Below are 22,954 nucleotides of genomic sequence, written 5' to 3'. Positions count from 1 at the left end.
ATGGATGCCCAGCCTTGGATGCTCCTACGACCACTTGGGAAGAGCTACTCAAACTATATCTCTCAGCCCTCAGAAAGAACCAATAGATTTCGTTTCCAATGCTGTCTGAGGCTGTAGGCCAAGTCTATCATGACACTCCCTCAACTACATGTCAAACACAGACTGGCCACGTTCGACCGAGTGAAACCAGTACGAGCGCAAAACTCTGGTCTGCTGCTTGTCTGGCAACTGAACACAACGCCACGCATCGCTGGACGGCTTTACCCCCTTTCAACCACAGTTTCTAAACCTTTCTGGCTAATCTCTCCCTCTCCCTCCCTCCCTTCCTCTCCCTCACCCTCTCTCTCTCTCTCTCTCTCTGGGGGAGCTGTGTACTGAATGGAGAAAGAACAGGAGAGACACATTGGATCACTGCTCACTTGAGGAAGCGTGGCTGAAGCCCTGACTGTTCGACACCTTGCAGGGGTGCTGCATTCAGCTGCATTCTTATCTGGGACATAGCGGGAGCCCTGTCTGTTCACACCGCTCAAACTTTCTGCTTTTGTTTTTATCTCTGCATGTCAGAACATGTCTGTTGCCTCTATTGAGTCTGATTTGACTCGGATTGGGATAAAGACATTTGGATTGGGGAAGTGGCTGGGTGGGACTCAGTGAAGCTTGAGCGTACATGTGTCATGTTGTTTGCAAGAGACATTGTGGTTTGACACATACTCACTTTCTCCCGCACATTCTTTTACACACACAAACACACACACACACACACACACACACACACACACACACACACAGAGAGAAATCTGGCATGTCTTTGCAGCATGACTCATGATTGAGGGTGGGCTTGACCGGTTTGACAGGAGATGATGGGTGGCTGGCTAAAAGCATGGACAAAGTGACATTGAGTGTGGATGCTGGAGACGTTGTCGGCCTGACAAATGAACTCATCCTCAGGACCAAAACTGTTCAATAGTCGTGTATTATGTCTGTCTTGCATTTGTGTTAGACTGGTAATACAACTTGACGTTGACATGCTCAGTCTGAATATTTGGAATGAAGGAGTTTGGATTGAGGAAGCGGTTGGGTGGGACTCATCTTCTGGTGGAACAGGGATTTGATTTAAACGAATGAAAGAAGCTTGAGCATACATCTGTGATGTCGTTTGTAAGAGACATTGGGGTTTGACACACTCTGTCTCTCTTTCACACACACACACACACACACACACACACACACACACACACACACACACACACACACACACAGACAGACACATACACACACACACACACACACTGAAAGCTGGTATGTCTTTGCAGCATGACTCATGCTTGAGGGTGGGCCTGACGAGTTCGATAGGAGATGAGTGGCTGGCTAAAAGCATGGACCATGAAACATTGAGTGTGGATGCTGAAGACGTTGTCGGCCTGACAAATTAACTCATCCTCAGGACCAAAACTGTTCAATAGTTGTGTATTATGTCTTGCATTTGTGTTGGACTGGTAATACATCTTGATTTAATACATATAGTTCACACAAAGTTGATAGACGTGTCTGAGATGTACAGTTACTACAGACGCTGATTTGATTACAACCCGGATGTGGTCAGACAGAATATAAACAGATTGATTGAGAGACAGACACAAGATGTAAACAGACGTTCTTTGACCTTCAAAGCACCTAAGCGGATTGACAGACAAATGAGTCTCACCCAAACCCAAGGACTTGTCTGGACGAAATAAAAGGGACAAATCAACAAAGAGATGAAAACAACATAGAGAAGGATAGAGAGATAAAGACACAGGCCATCCTACAGACATGGCGACCGGAAGAAGAAAATCACAGACCTGATCGGCGAAGACCCTAACGTTAGCTTTTGGCGGCTCAACCACGGCTCCTCCCCTTATCTCATCCTCCACAGCCATAAGTCTGAGAGAGAGAGAGAGTGAGAGAGAGAGAGAGAGAGGGAGTTCAAACAGTTGTGAGAGAATTGTGAGTAAACTAGACAAGAAGTAGCTAAGTGTAATACGTAAGGCTTATAATGACTGTCCAGGTGCAGGCTGGATCGCTCATTGCCCTGAAAAACGTTGATTTGTCAATTATACCCATTACCTGGTCTATAGTAGTGATGTTAAAACCTCTGGTAGCCAAATTATAATCTATTCAACCAATGCTGTAGCTGTTTAACATACACTGCTCTAGTAATACGAGGAAGCATTTTTGAGGCAGTTGAAGTGCATGTTTCCATGTTCCCCAAGGGATTCAGCATGATGTGTCTGTCCAATTCAGGGTGTTTTCCAATGTAATCATGCCTAATGATGTCTAGATTGTGGTGTTTTGCCGGTTATCGTGTTCTGAATGGGGTTTAATTAGCAACACATCCTCATCCTCATGGAATAGTTGAACTGACAACATGATAGAGATTCCAAATCCTTGTTATAACCATTTCAAAGAGTCGTCTTGCAGGGATATTTGGAAGCTTATTGCTACAGTCTCCATAGGATATTTTTCTTGCCTTGCAAATTCACCTTTAGACACGATTACTCAGCATCAGAATTATTTTCCAGAGAAGGGAACATGGATCATTAAATACTTGCCTCTGGAATTTCAAGATCTGGGTCATTCAAGGCAATGGTTCTGATATTTTCTTCAACAGACACAAAAGGTGAAGGATGAATTAAAAGTCACTGCAATCATGAGGTCAAATCCAAGATGGCGATCAGCTGTTTGGTGATGGAGATTCAATGAACAAGGGTACATATGACATCCTAACTCCTACCTGGTCAATATTTCTGAGGTAATGAAATTCTTCTGCCTTGCTCATTATAGATTTCATTGTCTTCAATCTTATCACATCTACTTTCCGCCTGAATGACATGGTTGTTTTCATTTAAAGTCATACAGAAAAATTGCTGACAAAGTGGATGAACTTCAGAGTGTTAAACTCCTGAAATGAACAGAATGCTGAGAGAGGACTAATTACACAAAAGGAATGACTCATTTTAATACAGTGCCTTCAAAAAGTATTCACACCCCATGACTTTTTCCCATTTAAAATTGATTACCTTGAGATTGTGTGTCACTGGCTGGGGTTACCCCATAATGTCAAAGTGGAATTATGTTTTTAAACATGTTTACAAATTAATTAAAAATTAAAAGCTGAAATGTCTTGAGTCAATAAGTATTCAACCCCTTCGTTATGGCAAGCCTAAATAAGTTCAGGAGTAAAAATGTGCTTAAGAAATCGCATAATAAGTTACATGAACTCACGGTGTGCAATAATAGTGCTTAACAAGATTTTTAAATGACTACCTCATCTCTGTACCCCACACATACAGATAATTGTAAGGTCCCTCAGTCGAGCAGTGAATTTCAAACACAGATTCAACCACAAAGACCAGGGAGGTTTGTCAATGCCTCACAAAAGAGGGGCACCTATTGGTAGATGGTTAAAAAAAAAGCAGACATTGAATATCCCTTTGAGCATGGTTAAGTTATTATTACACTTTGGACAGTGTATCAATACACCCAGTCACTACAAAGATACTTCCTAACTCAGTTGCCGGAGAAGAAGGAAACCGCTCAGGGATTTCACGATGAGGCCAGTGACTTTAAAACAGTTATAGTTTAAAGACTGTGATAAGTGAGAACTGAGACTGGATCAACAACATACAATAAAACTGCAAAAAAATGTGCCAAAGAAATTAACAAGGAAAATATACACAGGAGTTGCTTACCAAGACAACATTGAATGTTCCTGAATGACCTAGTTACATTTGCCTTAAATCGGCTTGGAAATGTATGGCAAGACTTCAAAATAGCTGTCTAGCAACAATCAACAACCAGCTTGACAGAGCTTGAAAAATTGTTATAATAATGTGCACATGTTGTACAATCCAGGTGTTTCACAGCTGTAATCGATGCCAAAGGTGACTAACATACAGTATTTTGACTCAGGGTTGTGAACACTTATGTTATGTAAATGACATTTCTGTATTTCAATACAATTTGTAAAATAAAATAAAAACATGTTTTCACTTTGTCATTGTGAGAGATTTTTTTTTAAATCAATTTTTAATTCAGGATGTAACACAACAAAATGTGGAATAAGTCAAGGGGTATGAATACTTTCTGAAGGAACTGTATAGGACATTGTGCAGTGGCAACAGAGAAAGTGAGGACCAGACAGCCGATGTGATTGGTGCAAAAACTGAGCCAATAAGAGAAGCTAAAAACAGAAATAGCACAGATTTTAGTCAAACTATTCCAAAATGAGTGGCTGGTTTGGACAGAGGATAACATATAGTCATTTGCCACCATAATCAAGCTGTCACAATTCCGCAGAGAAAGCATTCTCTGAATATCTTTATGCTTAACATACAACTAAATTGATGCTTAACATTAATAAATAATGAAAATCCACAGGTGAAGTTTCAAACATTGGTGTTAGATGTTTTATTACATAAATAATGTACAGGGATTTATTTGACAAAAATAAGAAAGGGAAAAGGAATCAAACGTATGCACTGACAGAAACATTGGCACTGATCTAAGAAACAATGAAATGTAACATGAGTATACAGTAGAATTCTACAGAAGGCAGACAGTGATTCACATGGGTGATATGTACCAAAACTAAACCTGTATATCTATTTACTTCAAGTTCAAGTTGTGTGCTTGTCAGGTCAAGTCGTACATGCAGTCAAAACAATGTGGGTATTTGTCAATATGAGGTCAGGGACAGGTCATGATATCTGACTTGTCTGTTACATAGAAATAAGGCAGGCGATTGGGTGAGTCAAAGGTCACATGATATGTAGCCAATTGTATGTACATCAACAGTAAACTCTCACTATGTGCTGTTATTTGCCATGTCAATCCAAATGACTTTATTGCACAGTGACAAGTTATATCTCTATGAAAACTTTAAAAGTAATACTGATGTAATATTATACATCAATACAGACTACCAATATTATGCTTGCTACAATGCCAAACGAGAGGCAATCTTATGATAGTGAACAATTCTGGTTCCACATCGTATCTAAAAAAATGACTCCCTCAAAGCTCTAACTTTAGCAAACAACAACGCCATTTACCCTTCGGTTTCCTAAGACTTACTGCAGATCAAAACCTAAACCAACGACATACAGCAAAATTATAACAGATATATAAATCTTAACACTTTAGATAAATGGCACCAATATCCATCTGGCTACATGATTAACATTTTTGTTCAAACACACTATACAGCCATGTGTAAGTCAAAGATATAAGTTATAAATTATTTTTACAGTACTGTATATGCTGCATCTATGGTATTTAGGGATTTACAGGATCCATGGTCATACATGCAGAAGTCTCAATATAATTTATGTTGATATGGGTTCATTTGATACTGAAAGGGACCTGAAAAAAACCTTTAAGTGTATGTGTTCTGTATGTATGGTCATATGATAGATGTGTCTATGCATGTAAGGTTTACATACTCAATATCTTTGTGTGCCTGAATGTAGGCCTACATACACATATGGATTGCTTCTGTTCATAAATGCTAAATGTAGTCTATTATTGCACATCTCGTAATGCTAAAATATTGCTATTTCAATAGATTAAAATAGTTAATTAAATTGGTAATATCATCAAAATGTACATATAGAATCTTAGAGTATCCTTATTGGTATGGCAGTACTGGTGCTTGAGTAGGGTATTGATAACATTTAGATAAAGTGTGTTACTCTAGCGTGTCTGATATTCTTTGATATCATATAATCTGTCATATTCCTCTTAAGAAACATAACTGCTACTCTAGAGGCACCAAGATAAATCACACAAAAAAAAGGCCTTCAAAAAATATCTGAAGTCGTTTCTAAGAAGAATGGTGAATGAGGTTTGAAAAACAATGATAGAAGTTTGGGTTTTGTGAAATGTGGAATGTATGGTTAATTATACTTTTGGAGGACAGTGGATATAACCACTTGAGCCACTGAAATTGCTTGAAACATACTTTCAATAATACTTTAAAAAACGCTAATAGCATCTCCTTCATTGACAGCATATGGATCTGTCTTAAAACCTTGCAGCCATCCACTACTTACAGAATCCTCTAGATTACCTTGTCAACTGTAACAATGCCATTATCCAAACTAACTTCAAAGGGGAAGGAGAACTTGTCATTTAGATGCTAAATTAGGTTTACTCTGTGTTCTCTTTACACATCATATGTTAGGGAAATCAAACTGTGGTTGCAGTTTGTAAAGATGGTGTTGTTGGTATGGTATTGTTCATCCTCATGTCAAGCTGTTATGGTGATGACAACAAGATGTCATGTACTACCTTAGTCTTTGTTTCATGCATTTTTATCAAAAACACCATTATGGCCTCATACTGTATAGGACAGATAAGTCATATGATGTCACCTTTCAGTCCATTATTGTGCTTTTCGATTCAATCTAGGTGAATCCCTCTCAGTTTACGGTTATCGGAAATAATCACCACAGATGACGCAGGTAAACTACTGAAGAAATAAACAGCATGTTTGACATACTGGCAATAAAATGGCTGCCAAATAGTGCACAAAGTGCCTAAACATGTCTTTTGGGTTCTTTATGCACCAAGTTATGGATGGGATTGGTTCCATTAAGTACAGCCAGGAACTGTCTCGGAATGGAACTTCCCTGGAATGGATTAAAAGTAGCAAAGTTCCCTGTGACACATATCTAACTATCAATTGCAGATTATTAGAAGTGGTGAACAAAAGCAGAACATTTACAAGAATAGTTTCCTCTCTCAAGTTCCTCATCTCAAGTCAATTTGTCAACGTTAGTCAGAATGTTCAATGAACATTTGCCTACTGACTGGGTGAAAACCAATTGCCTAAGGTATCTGCATACAGACATGAATCATTCATATGAATGAATTTCACTGTTGACCTCTCACCTTTGAATGAATGTGCAGTTAGTTTGAAGCTGTCCCATTATATATATACACTGCTCAAAAAAATAAAGGGAACACTAAAATAACACATCCTAGATCTGAATGAATGAAATATTCTTATTAAATACTTTTTTCTTTACATAGTTGAATGTGCTGACAACAAAATCACACACAAATTATCAATGGAAATCAAATTTATCAACCGATGGAGGTCTGGATTTGGAGTCACACTCAAAATTAAAGTGGAAAACCACACTACAGGCTGATCCAACTTTGATGTCAAAATGAGGCTCAGTAGTGTGTGTGGCCTCCACGTGCCTGTATGACCTCCCTACAATGCCTGGGCATGCTCCTGATGAGGTGGTGGATGGTCTCCCGAGGGATCTCCTCCCAGACCTGGACTAAAGCATCCGCCAACTCCTGGACAGTCTGTGGTACAACGTGGCGTTGGTGGATGGAGCGAGACATGATGTCCTAGATGTGCTCAATTGGATTCAGGTCTGGAGAACGGGCGGGCCAGTCCATAGCATCAATGCCTTCCTCTTGCAGAAACTGCTGACACACTCCAGCCACATGAGGTCTAGCATTGTCTTGCATTCGGAGGAACCCAGGGCCAACCACACCAGCATATGGTCTCACAAGGGGTCTGAGGATCTCATCTCGGTACCTAATGGCAGTCAGGCTACCTCTGGCAAGCACATGGAGGGCTGTGCGGCCCCCCAAAGAAATGCCACCACACACCATGACTGACCCACTGCCAAACCGGTCATGCTGGAGGATGTTGCAGGCAGCAGAACGTTCTCCATTGCGTCTCCAGACTGTCACGTCTGTCACATGTGCTCAGTGTGAACCTGCTTTCATCTGTGAAGAGCACAGGGCGCCAGTGGAGAATTTGTCAATCTTGGTGTTCTCTGGCAAATGCCAAACGTCCTGCACGGTGTTGGGCTGTAAGCACAACCCCCACCTGTGGACGTCGGGCCCTCATGCCACCCTCATGGAGTCTGTTTCTGACCGTTTGAGCAGACACATGCACATTTGTGGCCTGCTGGAGGTCATTTTGCAGGGCTCTGGCAGTGCTCCTCCTGCTCCTACTTGCACAAAGGCGGAGGTAGCGGTCCTGCTGCTGGGTTGTTGCTCTCCTACAGCCTCCTCTGCGTCTCCTGATTTACTGGCCTGTCTCCTGGTAGAGCCTCCATGCTCTGGACACTACGCTGACAGACACAGCAAACCTTCTTGCCACAACTCGATTGATGTGCCATCCTGGATGAGCTGCACTACCTGAGCCACTTGTGTGGGTTGTAGACTCCATCTCATGCTACCACTAGAGTGAAAGCACCGCCAGCATTCAAAAGTGACCAAAACATCAGCCAGGAAGCATAGGAACTGAGAAGTGGTCTGTGGTCACCACCTGCAGAACCACTCCTTTATTGGGGGTGTCTTGCTAAATGCCTATAATTTCCACCTGTTGTCTATTCCATTTGCACAACAGCTGTGAAATTTATTGTCACTCAGTGTTGCTTCTTAAGTGGACAGTTTGATTTCACAGAAGTGTGATTGACTTGGAGTTACATTGTGTTGTTTAAGTGTTCCCTTTATTTTTTTGAGCAGTGTATATATATATATATATGTGGCGCGGTGGTCTAAGGCACTGTATCTCAGTGCAAGAGGCGTCACTACAGTCCCTGGTTCGAATTCAGGCTGTATCACATCTGGTCGGGATTGGGAGTCCCATAGGAAAGCACACAATTGTCCGAGTTTGACCGGGGTAGGCCATCATTGCAAATAAGAATTTGTTCTTAACTGACTTGCCTAGTTAAATAAAAGTTACATTTGACTGTTTTTAAATTAAATACATTTGAGTTTACAGGTTGAGGCCTCCCCATTATTTCTCCATACATTAATGTATCTATTTCATAACTATACATTATCTAGCCTCTCATATACTGTATATTCATCAATATTCCCCAGATGATTTCCAAAAATTAGCACCTGCCTAAGTAAGATTGTTGGATATTTCTTGGATAAACGTAATCAGACAAGAGTTCTCAACAATACATTCATTTATTTTCGTCTCTCCATTTTAGTTCTCTCTCCACACCTGTCTTCTCTTTCTCTTAATCTCTACATCTCCATTCTCCTTCTCCTCCACCACCCCTCTTTTTACCTGTTGATTATTCCTTTAATTTGGGAGTCTTTCTCCACCTGCTGTTGCCGTAGCCTCCTCTCGCTGTCCTCCAGGCGACTCTGGTATTGTGAGAGGATCTTACTGGTCTGCTGCTCCTGGGAAAGGAGCCTCTTCTCATACTCCTCCAGCTTCCTGTGGGACATGATCAGTCGCTCCTTTAGGGAGTGGATCTCCTCCTCGTATTCTTTTACCTGAGACAGACAGAGAGAAGAGAACGCATTGGAAATAGAAAATGGTTGAGCAATTGTCATACACGTCGACAAGTCACCATGGAATATGAAGGCAACCACATTGTTGTCCAGTGTTCACTAAGGTCTAAGGCACATAGTTTATCCCTTTTCACTTGCTCAATATGCACAAAGATCTAGCTATATCTGTTATGAAAATAACTCCAGAAGGGAGTATATTGAAAAAATAAAAAATTGTTAAGCAATTGTCATACTGTTTATTAGCAACACATGACTAAACAACCAACAAATGTTCTTGGGGGTTGACTGAACACACCTTCACTTGGACTAAGAAATGTGGTAATGCGGTGTCTGCGGTCAAATATGAATATGCAAGCTAAAAGTTTGTTTATTTTCAATGACTCACTGTTGTTCAAGTTCATCCTCAGCAGTTTCTAAATTATTCATAAATAAGTGTCTCGGTACCATCTGCTCTCCACTGATAGACTTGACTTGCACTTCCCTGACATCTGCACTGTGCATTACCAAGGAGATGTGACTCAGATCAGTGTTACGGTTCTCTAGTCTCACAGTTTGCTGTTGAATATGCTGCTAAGTCGAATTCTGCATTCCTTTGAGGCATCGTTTTGTTACTGTCGATTTCCTAGAAGATTGGGATTTCAATGCCAAAGCTACAGTATATTGTTAAGACAATTATCTACAGTTTTTTTTATATATACACATTGCAAATGTCACATTTAGGCTACCATTCTTTGTGTTGCAAAAGCTGTGGTGGGAGAGATGTATCTACCCTGTCTAAGCGAGACTCATCCATGCTTTTGGAGTACTCCTTCAGCTTGAACTCCTCACGGTCGATGCGGTTAGCCTCCAGAGTAATGTCAGCGGAGAGGTGAGGCATGTTGGAGACCCAGGCGACTGTTCTCTCATTGGCCGGGGTCGGGGGGTTAAGAGTCGAGGGCGACTGGCCAGAACCCTTGGGGGAAAAGACAAAAAGCAGATATGAAGAATATGTATTAGTACTAGCAGTGGTGTGTATTCATGGGTGCCAAGGGAAGCCAGGTTTTCACCAAAAATGTAACAAGAAAAGATAAATTATTTTATCTTTCGTCTCTCTGTGTTTCCTAGTTATCCTTCAATTCGCAAGAGGCTGAATATATCTCACTGGAGAAAGCATCCGAGCGAGCAAAACACTGCCCCTCTGTCTCTGTATGTGTAGGCCATCTATCTGATGCGGTCTGGCCCAAAAGCGTATGACATTGTTGCCGGACGTAGCATTGAATACAAGGGAAGCAAACGAGCATTTGGCTTTCCTTGATAAAAAAAGTAAGAAAATAGCCAATCGGCGTTGCGCTAAACTGAGTGAGCTCAACTGAATGGTCCTGGCGCATAAAATATAAATGTCAAGGGAAGCCAGTTTGGATTTGGCATCACTCCTATCAAATCGCATTGGGAAACAACTTGAATTGTTGAATCTCGTTGTGTAGTTGTCCTCCGGTGGCTATCTAGCTAAAGTTGTCCCTTTCCTAAATTGGCCATGGATGGAGATAGGGATTTGGACTTGTGGTTTTACTTAATTCTCCGAACTGGCCAATGCTTATAACGGTAATTCTGATCCAACTATTAGTTCATACATTGTGCCCCTGGCCTGAGAGGATGGAAGTTCAATATGTATCTAATTGTAGAAGGCTAATGTTAACTAGCTAATGTTGATCATGAAAGAAAGTTAGGCTAGCGTGCAAGCATTTTAGCCAGGTAGCCTAGGACAACAAAAAATAAAAGTGTGTACTGTATGACAGAGTGATAGACTATTTTATCAACATGAAAGAGAGAAGGATGACATTGGCGTTTCTCTACAAGTTGGGTGAGTCAACATGTGTTTTAGACTTGCACATGCTGTGTTGTCATGTGCATTGCTTTGTTGTTGTCTTAGGGCTATCTTTATGTAGTGTTGTCTCTCGTGTCGTAATGTGTGTCCTATATATATACACACACACAGTTGAAGTCAGAAGTTTACATACACCTTAGGCAAATACATTTGAACTCAGTTTTTCACAATTCCTGACATTTAATCCTAGTAAAAATGCCAGTCAGGATCACCATTTTATTTTAAGAATGTGAAATGTTCGAATAATAGCAAAGAGATTTATTTTATTTAAACTTTTATTTCCGTTCAAATATTTTTTCTTGAACAGACACAAGAATGGTGTATAGGTATAAAATTCTTATCTAAACATAAAAGAGCAGACAGAAACAACAAGACCCAGAGTTCTAGGTACAAAACAAATACAAAACACGACATACAGAAAAAGGACAGGTAGAAAGAGGGTAGATGTCACCCCCCACTTATTCCCCCACTTTATCCTCCCCCCTTATTCCCCCCTATTCCCCTCCTGACTGCTCGGGTGACGGGGCCAGCACATGCTGCCCAAATTAAAATATTACAATTGAGAGTTCGTTAAGATGTACAAATTCACAGCGCCGACTGGTCCAAGTAAGAGAGGTTTGCCAATTCGCTGAGCCATGATTTGGTACAGGCCGCTTCCCTCCTTTTCCAAAACAACAAGATTCATTTTGGCGAAATGAGACTGTAAGAGATGAGTTGTTTTGGGGGGTTGGTTAATCCGTTTAGGGAATCAGAGACACTCCCAGGATTATCAGAAGCGGGTCTGGGTCTATTGAAGTCTACAGAACTTCAGAGAGGATACTAAAAATTCCACACTAATAACCATACAAGCTAGAGCATAGGGCAAAGCAGTGGAGTAGTGTACCCTGCGCAGCCTGACATTTATAACACATAGGGGATGTATCAGGAAATATCCTAGTTTGGTTTTGGAGTAGTGTAATCTGTGTAATACCTTGAATTGTATGAGACGATTTCTGGAGTTAATGGAGCAGGTGTGGATATACTCCAAGCTATCTTCCCAGTCTGCCACAGAAATGTCAGTCCCTAGTTCTTCCTCCTATTTTGACTTAATGGCATCTGTAGAAGGTGTGCTAACAGATTGAAAAGCTTCATATAGACGAGATAACAGTTTGTCTGAGGTGGGGCATATTTTTATGCATCCGTCAAACATGGAAGGTTTAGCATTCCTAAATGTTGGGAGGTGTTTTCTAACCGTCTCTAATTTGTAAGTATCTGAAAAAGTTACTTCTGTGAAGATGATACATTTCCCTCAGCAACTCAAAGGAAGCAAAGGTCCCTTCTATATATAAATCCCCTATGGTACTTATCCCCAACTCTCCCCATCGCTCAAAGGTGTTATCAAGGTTAGAGGGGGCAAAGGAGGGATTCCTGGCAACAGGGAGCATGAATGACATTGGTCTAAGCTCAAAGTGGACTTTAATTTGCTTCCAGATCGAACTGTGCTATGTATAATAGGATTGTTACGATAAAGTGACATCTCCAGATTGACAGGCGACAAAATCACAGTGCCAATAGAGAAGGGGTGACACTCCTCACGCTCCATAATAAGTCAGCTGGATGACGGAGGGGCGTCATCCAGCTAAAACATAAACACCGCGGAGGTTAGCGGCACAATAGTAAGATATACAATTTGGGAGAGACAATCCTCCTTCCATCTTGGATTTACAGAGGTGTTTTTTTACCTGTCCTGTGTGTTTTATAATCCCAGATGAAAGGATTGATAATTGAGTCCAGTTGTTTATGAAAGGATTTGGGTATGAATACTGGGATGTTCTGGTATAGGTAGAGCAGTTGTGGGAGGAAGGCCATTTTAATGGCATTAATTCTTCCGAGCAGAGAAATTGGGAGAGTTCTCCAAAATTGTATGTTTGCCTTGAGTTTTTGCATCAGAGAGGGGAAATCATCTTTAAATAGTGAGGAGTATTGTTAGGTAACTACAATTCCTAGGTAGGTCCATTTTTCTGAAGATAACTTAACTGGAAGATGTTCTAGCCAAGAGGTGTTTTGCAACCATATGGGCATTAATTTGCTCTTGTTCCAATTTATTCTGTATCCTGAGAAGGTACCAAACAAATTAATCAGATCAAGAATAGCTGGAATACTAGCTTGGGGTTGTTACATAGAGGAGAATGTCATCTACGTATAGGGAAATCTTATTTAGAGTATCTTTAGTATTATAGCCATGTATTGCTGCATGAGATCTCATCGCCTGAGCGATTAGGGCAAAGAGCATAGGCGACAGCGCACAACCCTGCCTTGTCCCTCTGTAAAGGTTAAATCAGGGCGACAATGATTGGTTAGTGAGTATTCTCGCACAGGGGTTCCTATAAAAAAATCTCCAATATTAAATTTCTGTAGGACCTTGAATAGATAGGACCACTCAACTTGGTCAAAGGCCTTTTCGGCATCAAGAGATATAACGGCAAGGTCCACGTTAGGTAACCTCTGAGAATACATGTTGAAGAGGTGCCTGAGATTTAAGAATGAGTTTCTGTTAGGGATAAAGCCGGTCTGGTCCGAATTGACCAATTAAAGTGCCATGCCTGTAAGCCAGAGTTTTTGCTAAAATCTTTTGGTCTGTATTATGGAGGGATATTGGTCTGTATGATCCTACCTCTTCCGGATCTTTCCCTTCTTATGTATAGCTGTAATGAACGCCTCATCCAAAGTAGATGGGAGAGCTCCATCCTCATTGGCCTGATGATTCACAAAGTTAAATCTGCATCTGGGGAATTACTCTCTTCCCCCAAAGACATCAATGACAGATTCGGTTAGTTTTATGAGACTCTATACATCTAAAGCAGATCCTAACCCCTTAATTATGCAAAAAAAAATAGAATAAAAATAACAAACACATTGTCTGGCTGATGCCAAAAAAGCACCCTTGCTGAGATCGTTTAATACGGTTCCACCGTTAGGGTATAGTATGGATTCGAGACCATGAATAGACCCGAACACACAATGACAAGGCACTCTAACCCGTACGGGGATTGGTGTATATTCCTGGAAAAACTTCTCTACGTTCAAAACCGAGGAGACCAAATCTTCTCACCGGAAGGTGGGGTAATTCTGAGTCTTGCAGGGAAGAGCAAGGCTGGGCGAAGATGGAGTTTGTAGAGTTTGGTCATGACATCTCATGCTAGCTTCACCCCCCAACTTTTGTTTCTTACATCACATTCCCAGTGGGTCAGAAGTTTACATACACCAGCTAATTGAGTGTAACTGAGTCAGGTTTGTAGGCCTCCTTGCTCGCCTATGCTTTTTCAATTCTGTCCACACATTTTCTATAGGACTGAGGTCAGGGCTTTTTGATGGCCACTCCAATACCTTGAAGTATGTTTGGGGTCATTGTCCATTTGGAAGACCCATTTGTGACCAAGCTTTAACTTCCTGACTGATGTCTTGAGATGTTGCTTTAATATATCCACATAATTTTCCTCCCTCATGATGCCATCTATTTTGTGAAGTGCACTAGTCCCTCCTCTAGCAAAGCACCCCCACAACATGATGCTGCCACCCCCGTGCTTCACGGTTGGGATGGTGTTCGTCGGCTTGCAAGCTTCCCCCTTTTTCCTCCAAATATTACGATGGTCATTATGGTCAAACAGTTTTTTTTTGTTTCATCAGACCAGAGGACATTTCTCCAAAAAGTATGATCTTTGTCCCCATGTACAGTTGCAAACCTTATTCTGGCTTTTTAATGGCGGTTGTGGATCAGTGGCTTCTTCCTTGCTGAGCGGCCTTTCAGGTTATGCGATATAGGACTCATTTTACTGTGGATATAGATACTTTTGTACCTGTTTCCTCCAGCATCTTCACAAGGTCCTTTGCTGTTGTTCTGGGATTGATTTGCACTTTTCTCATCAAAGTACGTTCATCTCTAGGAGACAGAACGCGTCTCCTTCTTGAGCAGTATGACGGCTGCGTGGTCCCATGGTGTTTATACTTGCGTACGATTGTTTGTACAGATGAACGTGGTACCTTCAGGCATTTGGAAATTTCTCCCAAGGATGAACCAGACTTGTGGAGTTCTACAAAAATATTCTGAGGTCTTGGCTGATTTCTTTTGATTTTCCCATGAGTTTGAAGGTAGGCCTTGAAATACATCCACAGGTACACCTCCAATTGACTCAAATGATGTCAATTAGCCTATCAGAAGCTTCTAAAGACATGACATCATTTTCTGGAATTGTCCAAGCTGTTTAAAGGCACAGTCAACTTAGTGTATGAAAACTTCTGACCCACTGGAATTGTGATACATTGAATTATAAGTGAAATAATCTGTCTGTAAACAAGTGTTGGGAAAATGACTTGTGTCATGCACAAAGTAGATTTGCCAAAATTATAGTTTGTGTTAACAAGAAATTTGTGGAGTGGTTGAAAAACGAGTTTTAATGACTCCAACCTAAATGTATGTAAACTTCCATAATCGAACCCACAAATGCTGATGCTCCAGATTGTCTAAAGAAGGCCAATTTTATTGCCTCTTTAATTAGAACAACAGTTTTCAGCTGTGCTAACATAATTGCAAAAGGATTTCCTAATGATCAATTAGCCTTTTGAAATTATAAACTTGGATTAGCTAACACAACGTGCCATTGGAACACAGGAGTGATGGTTGCTGATAATGGGCCTCTGTACGCTTATGTTGATATTCCATTAAAAATCCGTCGTTTCCAGCTACAACAGTCATTTACAACATGAACAATGTCTACACTCTACTTAGGATCAATTTTATGTTATTTAAATGGACAAAAAAAAATGTTTTCTTTCAAAAACAAGGACATTTCTAAGTGACCCCAAAATGGTTCTGGAATAGTTGAGGCAGCTCCTGTTTTCTTTGCGTCTTGTGGTAACTTTCCGTGGTTCTAAATCAATAGTTGTTTAGTGGCCCGAAAATGTTGGAAACATTAACTTGATCATGCAACGGTTTGTTACATGCAACATGCTTTGTGGACTTCGCCAGGTGTGATTGAATTTATTCTACCACTGTGTCTTCTTATTAACTAGGCCTTAGGCCTATATATCAGGGTCACAAGGCACATGAACTAACAGGTTATAGAGCAAACAAAGCAATTATCACAACACATAAGTTGTAATATGGCTTTTTTTCTGACTTTTTTTCTGACTTTTACCCACGCACCACTACTGTGTACTACACACATGAGGGGGTGACCCTTGGCCCTATTTAATCATACAGGTTACTGGGACTCTGGGGTTGGTCAGAAACAACTGTGCAAGAGATAGCATGGTTGAACTGTAATTGAGAGGTGTGTTGGAATTGTTACAGTGGGGGAAAAAAGTATTTAGTCAGCCACCAATTGTGCAAGTTCTCCCACTTAAAACAATGAGAAAGGCCTGTAATTTTCATCATAGGTACACTTCAACTATGACAGACAAAATGAGGGAAAAAAATCCAGAAAATCACATTGTAGGATTTTTTATGAATTTATTTGCAAATGATGGTGGAAAATAAGTATTTGGTCAATAACAAAGGTTTATCTCAATACTTTGTTTACATACCCTTTGTTGGCAATGACAGAGGTCAAACGTTTTCTGTACGTCTTCACAAGGTTTTCACACACTGTTGCTGGTATTTTGGCCCATTCCTCCATGCAGATCTCCTCTAGAGCAGTGATGTTTTGGGGCTGTTGCTGGGCAACACGGACTTTCAACTCCCTCCAAAGATTTTCTATGGGGTTGAGATCTGCAGACTGGCTAGGCCACTCCAGGACCTTGAAATGCTTCTTACGAAGCCACTCCTTCGTTGCCCGGGCGGTGTGTTTGGGATCATTGTCATGCTGAAAGACCCAGCCACGTTTCATCTTCAATGCCCTTGCTGATGGAAGGAGGTTTTCCCTCAAAATCTCACGATACATGGCCCCATTCATTCTTTCCTTGACACGGATCAGTCGTCCTGGTCCCTTTGCAGAAAAACAGCCCCAAAGCATGATGTTTCCACCCCCATGCTTCACAGTAGGTATGGTGTTGTTTGGATGCAACTCAGCATTCTTTGTCCTCCAAACACGACGAGGTGAGTTTTTTTTGGGTTTCATCTGACCATATGACATTCTCCCAATCTTCTTCTGGATCATCCAAATGCTCTCTAGCAAACTTCAGACGGGCCTGGACATGTACTGGCTTAAGCAGGGGGACACGTTTGGCACTGCAGGATTTGAGTCCCTGGCGGCGTAGTGTGTTACTGATGGTAGGCTTTGTTACTTTGGTCCCAGCTCTCTGCAGGTCATTCACTAGGTCCCCCTGTGTGGTTCTGGGATTTTTGCTCACCGTTCTTGTGATCATTTTGACCCCACGGGGTGAGATCTTGCATGGAGCCCCAGATCGAGGGAGATTATCAGTGGTCTTGTATGTCTTCCATTTCCTAATAATTGCTCCCACAGTTGATTTCTTCAAACCAAGCTGCTTACCTATTGTAGATTCAGTCTTCCCAGCCTGGTGCAGGTCTACAATTTTGTTTCTGGTGTCCTTTGACAGCTCTTTGGTCTTGGCCATAGTGGAGTTTGGAGTGTGACTGTTTGAGGTTGTGGACAGGTGTCTTTTATACTGATAACAAGTTCAAACAGGTGCCATTAATACAGGTAACGAGTGGAGGACAGAGGAGCCTCTTAAAGAAGAAGTTACAGGTCTGTGAGAGCCAGAAATCTTGCTTGTTTGTAGGTGACCTTATTTTCCACCATAATTTGCAAATAAATTAATTAAAAATCCTATAATGTGATTTTCTGGAATTTCTTTCTCTTATTTTGTCTGTCATAGTTGAAGTGTACCTATGATGAAAATTACAGGCCTCTCTCATCTTTTTAAGTGGGAGAACTTGCACAATTGTTGGCTGACTAAATACTTTTTTTGCCCCACTGTATATAATGCTCTTTTCAGACTGAGAGAAAATAACAGTGACAGCTATGAGCTTGTTGTCAGACTTAAGGGTAGATTGAACTACACAATAGAGTACTGTAGCCTGCATACCTGTTTGCTGATGGAAGGTTTAAGCAGGTGCTGTTGCTGTGGTTGTTGCTGTTGCTGCTGCTGCTGCGATTGCTGTATGGTCGTTGTAGTGCCTCCCTGTGGCCCCTGGCTCTCCCTGACAGAGCTCTGCTGGTGGGGCAGTCCAGGGGCTGTGTTGTCTTTGACCGACAGCTGTTGCCGCGGTGCCTGTTGCCGACCTCCGTAGCCCGACTCTGGCGATAGGTTGGCACTGGGCGGTCGTGTCTTAGTGGATGGTGTGGGAGCAGCAGCCGCACTGACAGACAGCTGATGGGAGGTCTGTGATTTGACGCGTTGAGCAGAAGGCGGGGCGATGGAGCTCTGGCGCGTGGGCTGGACTGTGGAGGGGGGTGTGGCCAGGGAGGAGTGGGAGGTACCAGTCTGAGAGGCCATGCCCATCTGCTGTTGCTGTTGAAGATTATCCTAACAAGGACAATTAGAGAACACCAAGTTATCCTGGCCTTCAACCTGTTTCAGATGTTTACATTATGCAAATTCTAGTACCGTAATTTCCGGACTATAAGCCGCTACTTTTTTCCCACGCTTTGAACCTCGCGGCTTATACAATGACGTGGCTAATTTATGGATTTTTCCCGCTTTCACAAGATTCATGCCGCCAAAAAACTGAGCACTGTCACATAATGTGATGTAAATCGAGCGAGCTCAAACTTCCCATCATTCTGATTACGGTAGTCATTTTGTCACCCTCATCATGGCAAAGACACGGAGCGATCGATCTGGCTGTTGGAAAAGGAAATAGAGCTGCTGCACGGGAGCTTGGCCTTAATGAGTCGATGATAAGACGTTGGAAACAGCAGCGTGAGGAACTGACTCAGTGCAAAAAGACAACAAAAGCTTTCAGAGGGAAGAAAAGCAGATGGCCCGAACTAGAAAATGTGCTTGAAGACTGGGTCAACACACAGAGAGCAGACGGCCGAAGTGTTTCAACTGTGCAGATCCGACTGACACCCAAAACAATCGCCACCGCAATGAAGTTTGAGGATTTTAGAGGTGGACCATCGTGGTGTCTAAGATTTATGAGACGTAAAGGCCTGTCCATCAGGGTACGGACGAGTCTGTGTCAGCAGCTCCCTCCCGACTACGAGGAAAAAGTTTCAAATTTCCGCAAATTCACTGATGCAAAGATAGCGGAGCATTCCATTGGCCCGCACGACATCATAAATATGGATGAGGTTCCTCTGACGTTTGACCTGCATCTCACTCGGACTGTCAACAGGAAAGGCACAAGAAAAAAACGCACTTCACCTGTATTCTGAGCTGCCCTCCATCGGGAGAAAAGCTTCCACCGATGTTGATTTTTAAACGCATGAAGATGCCAAAAGAAAAATTCCCGAGAGGAATTGTTGTGGATGACGGAAGGCCTAATGCATGAATGGCATACGGAGTGTTACGGCAAGCGACCGGGAGGAGAACAAGGCATTGCTCGTGTTGGACAGCATGAGGGCCCACATAACAGATTCTGTGAAAGAAGCCATCAAGAGGACAAACTCAATTCCAGCTGTGATTCCTGGGGGCACAACAAAGTATTTGCAGCCACTGGACATCAGTGTAAATCGTGCATTTAAGGTGGCGCTCCGTGTTCAGTGGGAGGCTTAGATGACAAGTGGGGAGAAATCCTTCACTAAAACGGGCCGCATGCGAAGAGCAATTTATGGTCAAGTCTGCCAGTGGGTCCTGACAGCGGGGAGCATTGTCAAAAAATCATCAACGGGTTTCGAAAGGCTGGACTGCTGCGTGTTGAAGAGGGCAGCATGAGCTCAGCAGGGAATTTGCCTCCGGATGAAAATGACGAGAGCGACAATGAAAACGATCCAACATCGGATGAAGCAATTCTGAGGCTATTCAACTCCAACACTGAATGAGATGACTTCAGTCGTTTCAGTGCACAGGAGGAGGAAGATCGTGACCAATGACTTTCTTGGTAGGCTACTGTTTACTGCTATTTTTTTAAATTTTTGTTACAAGCCGTCTTTCGTTAAAGCCTATTTATTTTTGTAACAAGCCGTGTTTCGTTTAAAAGCCTATTTATTTTTGTTACAAGCTGTGTTTAGTTTAAAAGCCTATTTTATTTTTGTAACAAGCCGTGTTTCGTTTAAAAGCCTATTCATTTTTGTAACAAGCCGTGTTTCGTTTAAAGGCTGTGTAAAGTTCATTTGTTTCAATGTACCGGTAGGCACCTGCGGCTTATAGACATGTGCGTCTTATTTATGGACAAAATACTTTTTTATTTTTTATTCCGTGGGTGCGGTGTATATTCAGGTGCGCTTAATAGTCCAGAAATTACGGTAATGTAGGCTACAAACAAATGTTGACTTAAATTATTATCATGTAGGAGAGACAAAAAGGCAAATTTGCACAAAAGTAGAACATGATTGTAAACACATTCTTGACCTTAAGTTAATCCATACCTGCCCGTGCATGGACAGTTGCCGCCGTGCGTAATCAGCCCTGCTGTAGTCGTCACTATAGCTGTGTGAGTGGATAATGGCTGGCTGCCCCAGGTGCCCTGCCCCGGTCCTTAGGGTGGACAGGTCCTCGCTGCGGGAGAACCCCCCATGGGCGAACTGGGGGATGTAGGCCTGGTGCGAGCCACCGGGGTCAGGCTCCGGGGCCAGGAGCAGGGGCGGCGGGAGATGGGCCCTGCTGTGCTGGTGGTGAAGGTGGGGTCCATCTGCAGTGCCGGTGGCCAGGTGAAACAGGGGGTTCTGGAAGGAGAGCGGGTATCTCAGGGCGGCGGCCTGCTGCTGCTGCTGCTGGGACAGCGAGTCGGTGGTGGTGCCCATCTGGCTCAACTGGCTCAGCCGGAGGCCCCCTGACATGCTGGATCCCCCCGAGCCGGCCGAGTGGCGGCCCCCGGCCCGGAGCTGGCCGCTCAGGCCTGAGCCCAGGCCTCCTCCACCCTGGCTGCTGAGCCCTCCGAAGCTGCCCATGCCGGTGATGGAGGCCTGGGAGGAGTTGAGCATGGCCACCGACTGCAGGTTAGACACGCTGTTCATTGTGGAGTCCTGGAGGTCCATCATAGATATACACTTTATTGACACTGAGCACCTAGACTAGATTGATATAGCTAACACCCTTGTGTGCCCAATTCTAAAGTGCCAATAAGTTGATCAAGTGTTTTATCTATTGAGAGGGGTGGTTGTATGCCTGAATTGCATGTCCCATGACTTACCACTAAGGCACATGCATCATTTTCCTATGAGCGCATAGCTGCCATACTATCCTGCAGTCGTCTGCCAGACTTGGCTACCACATGGAAAGGAGATGTGCAGTTTACATAATTTCCTGTAGAACATGGCTCCTAACATATCTTAATGCTATCAAAACTCTAGAATTCAACTAACCTTGTGGTCTGGCTCGGTGATATCGGAGCTACTGGTGCAGTAGGCAGGGCTGGATCGGGCCAAGGGAGGGCGGGTTACATAGAAAACGTCTTTGGAGGCTCGATGTGGGTGATCGCGCTCTTGGAAACTCAGCTGAGCATGAGCACGAGACGGCATGACCCCCCCACTGGACACACCAGATGTAGGGGAAGGCAAGCGAGTGATATCTATGGAGCTTAAGAAAGGCAACAACACATGGCAACAGATTGGAGAAGACGATGACAAGGTTATAGGTGTATTACAAGTTTGGCATAAAAGCCACAAACCAACTACAGCCTTATGGCAGGAAAGGCAAAACCGTTACAAACGTACCAACCAACCATCCTCCTAGGGCTGGTTTCCCCAACACAGATGAAACCTAATCCTAGACAAAAAAAGTATGTTCAACTGAAATTCTCCAATGAAAGTGCTTTTTTTGTCCAGGACTATACTTAACCTGTTTCCAGGAAATAGGCCCATAGGATTAAATAAAGCCAGGGCACTACCTGTTGAGATCCTTCATCATGAGATTCTGGAACTCCGAGGAGACTCCCCTGTGGAAACTGGGTCGTGAGAGCAGCCTCTCCGTCTGTCTCTCATGGACTCTATCTGTCTGGTTCTGGTGGCTGGGCTGCCTCTGCAGGTGGGGGTTGCGCAGGGCCATGCTGATGTCATTCAAGAGGCGGGGCAAGGGACCCAGTTTGATAATGGCATCCTGTGGGTTAGGGTTAGAAGACTGACATGAATACAAGTTAGCAATGACAATAGGAAAAACATTCAAATGGCTCAATTTTTTAAGTATCTTAATCTTGAAAATTGCAAGTATACTTAATCATTCCATTCATTCTACTGACTCATACTTTCAGATTACTGGTGTGTCAAGACCATACATAGTTATTTTATTGTCCTGATTCCTAATTGGACTCAATCATTATTGAATAACACCACATTGGTTATCTGTAACCATATATTGTAGAGGTTATATTGTTAATATTTACCCTGATCCTCCCTACCTTGCTGAGCTGGGCCATGACCTCCCAGAGGAGGCTGTGCAGTATGGACAGCTCCCTGCCCAGGTCGATGTAGCCCTCGAAGCCCCCCGCGTTGCTCACACTGTCCAGGTTGGAGATCTCATAGAGGAATTGTTGCATGGAGCCCCACTCCATCTCTAAGAACTCATTCATGAAGCACATGTACTCCTCTTTCATACCAAATCTGAGGGAGTGAGAGATCGAGAGAGAGAGATCGAGAGAGAGAGAGAGAGAGAGAGAGAGAAGAAGAAGAAGAGTCAAAATGCTGTATACTCACAGAGATTACATCATTGGCTGGTTTCCCGGACACA

The 22,954-nt window shown here is 42.7% G+C and overlaps 1 protein-coding gene across 11 annotated transcripts in view; it reads right to left on the bottom strand.

The window, feature by feature from the left end:
* Nucleotides 1-22,954, bottom strand: part of LOC109901733 (ras/Rap GTPase-activating protein SynGAP) — a 110,058-nt gene that overhangs the window by 12,839 nt on the left and 74,265 nt on the right. For 5 of the 11 annotated variants that reach the window (XM_031786735.1, XM_031786742.1, XM_031786739.1 and 2 more), the window contains 8 exons: nt 22,626-22,827; nt 22,119-22,348; nt 21,595-21,808; nt 20,659-21,255; nt 18,212-18,652; nt 10,094-10,276; nt 9,095-9,306; nt 1,842-1,923 (listed from right to left, as the gene is read on the bottom strand). In XM_031786735.1, the coding sequence (XP_031642595.1) occupies nt 1,842-1,923; nt 9,095-9,306; nt 10,094-10,276; nt 18,212-18,652; nt 20,659-21,255; nt 21,595-21,808; nt 22,119-22,348; nt 22,626-22,827 (2,161 nt within the window). The remainder of the gene's footprint in view (nt 1-1,841; nt 1,924-9,094; nt 9,307-10,093; nt 10,277-18,211; nt 18,653-20,658; nt 21,256-21,594; nt 21,809-22,118; nt 22,349-22,625; nt 22,828-22,954) is intronic. The other 6 variants (XM_031786738.1, XM_031786747.1, XM_031786737.1 and 3 more) reach the window with 5 other exon arrangements.

This window comes from Oncorhynchus kisutch, linkage group LG13 (assembly GCF_002021735.2).
Source record: "Oncorhynchus kisutch isolate 150728-3 linkage group LG13, Okis_V2, whole genome shotgun sequence".
NCBI lineage: Eukaryota > Metazoa > Chordata > Actinopteri > Salmoniformes > Salmonidae > Oncorhynchus > Oncorhynchus kisutch.
Note: the sequence above shows the minus strand (reverse complement) of the source record. Positions and strands in the feature narration are given on the sequence as shown.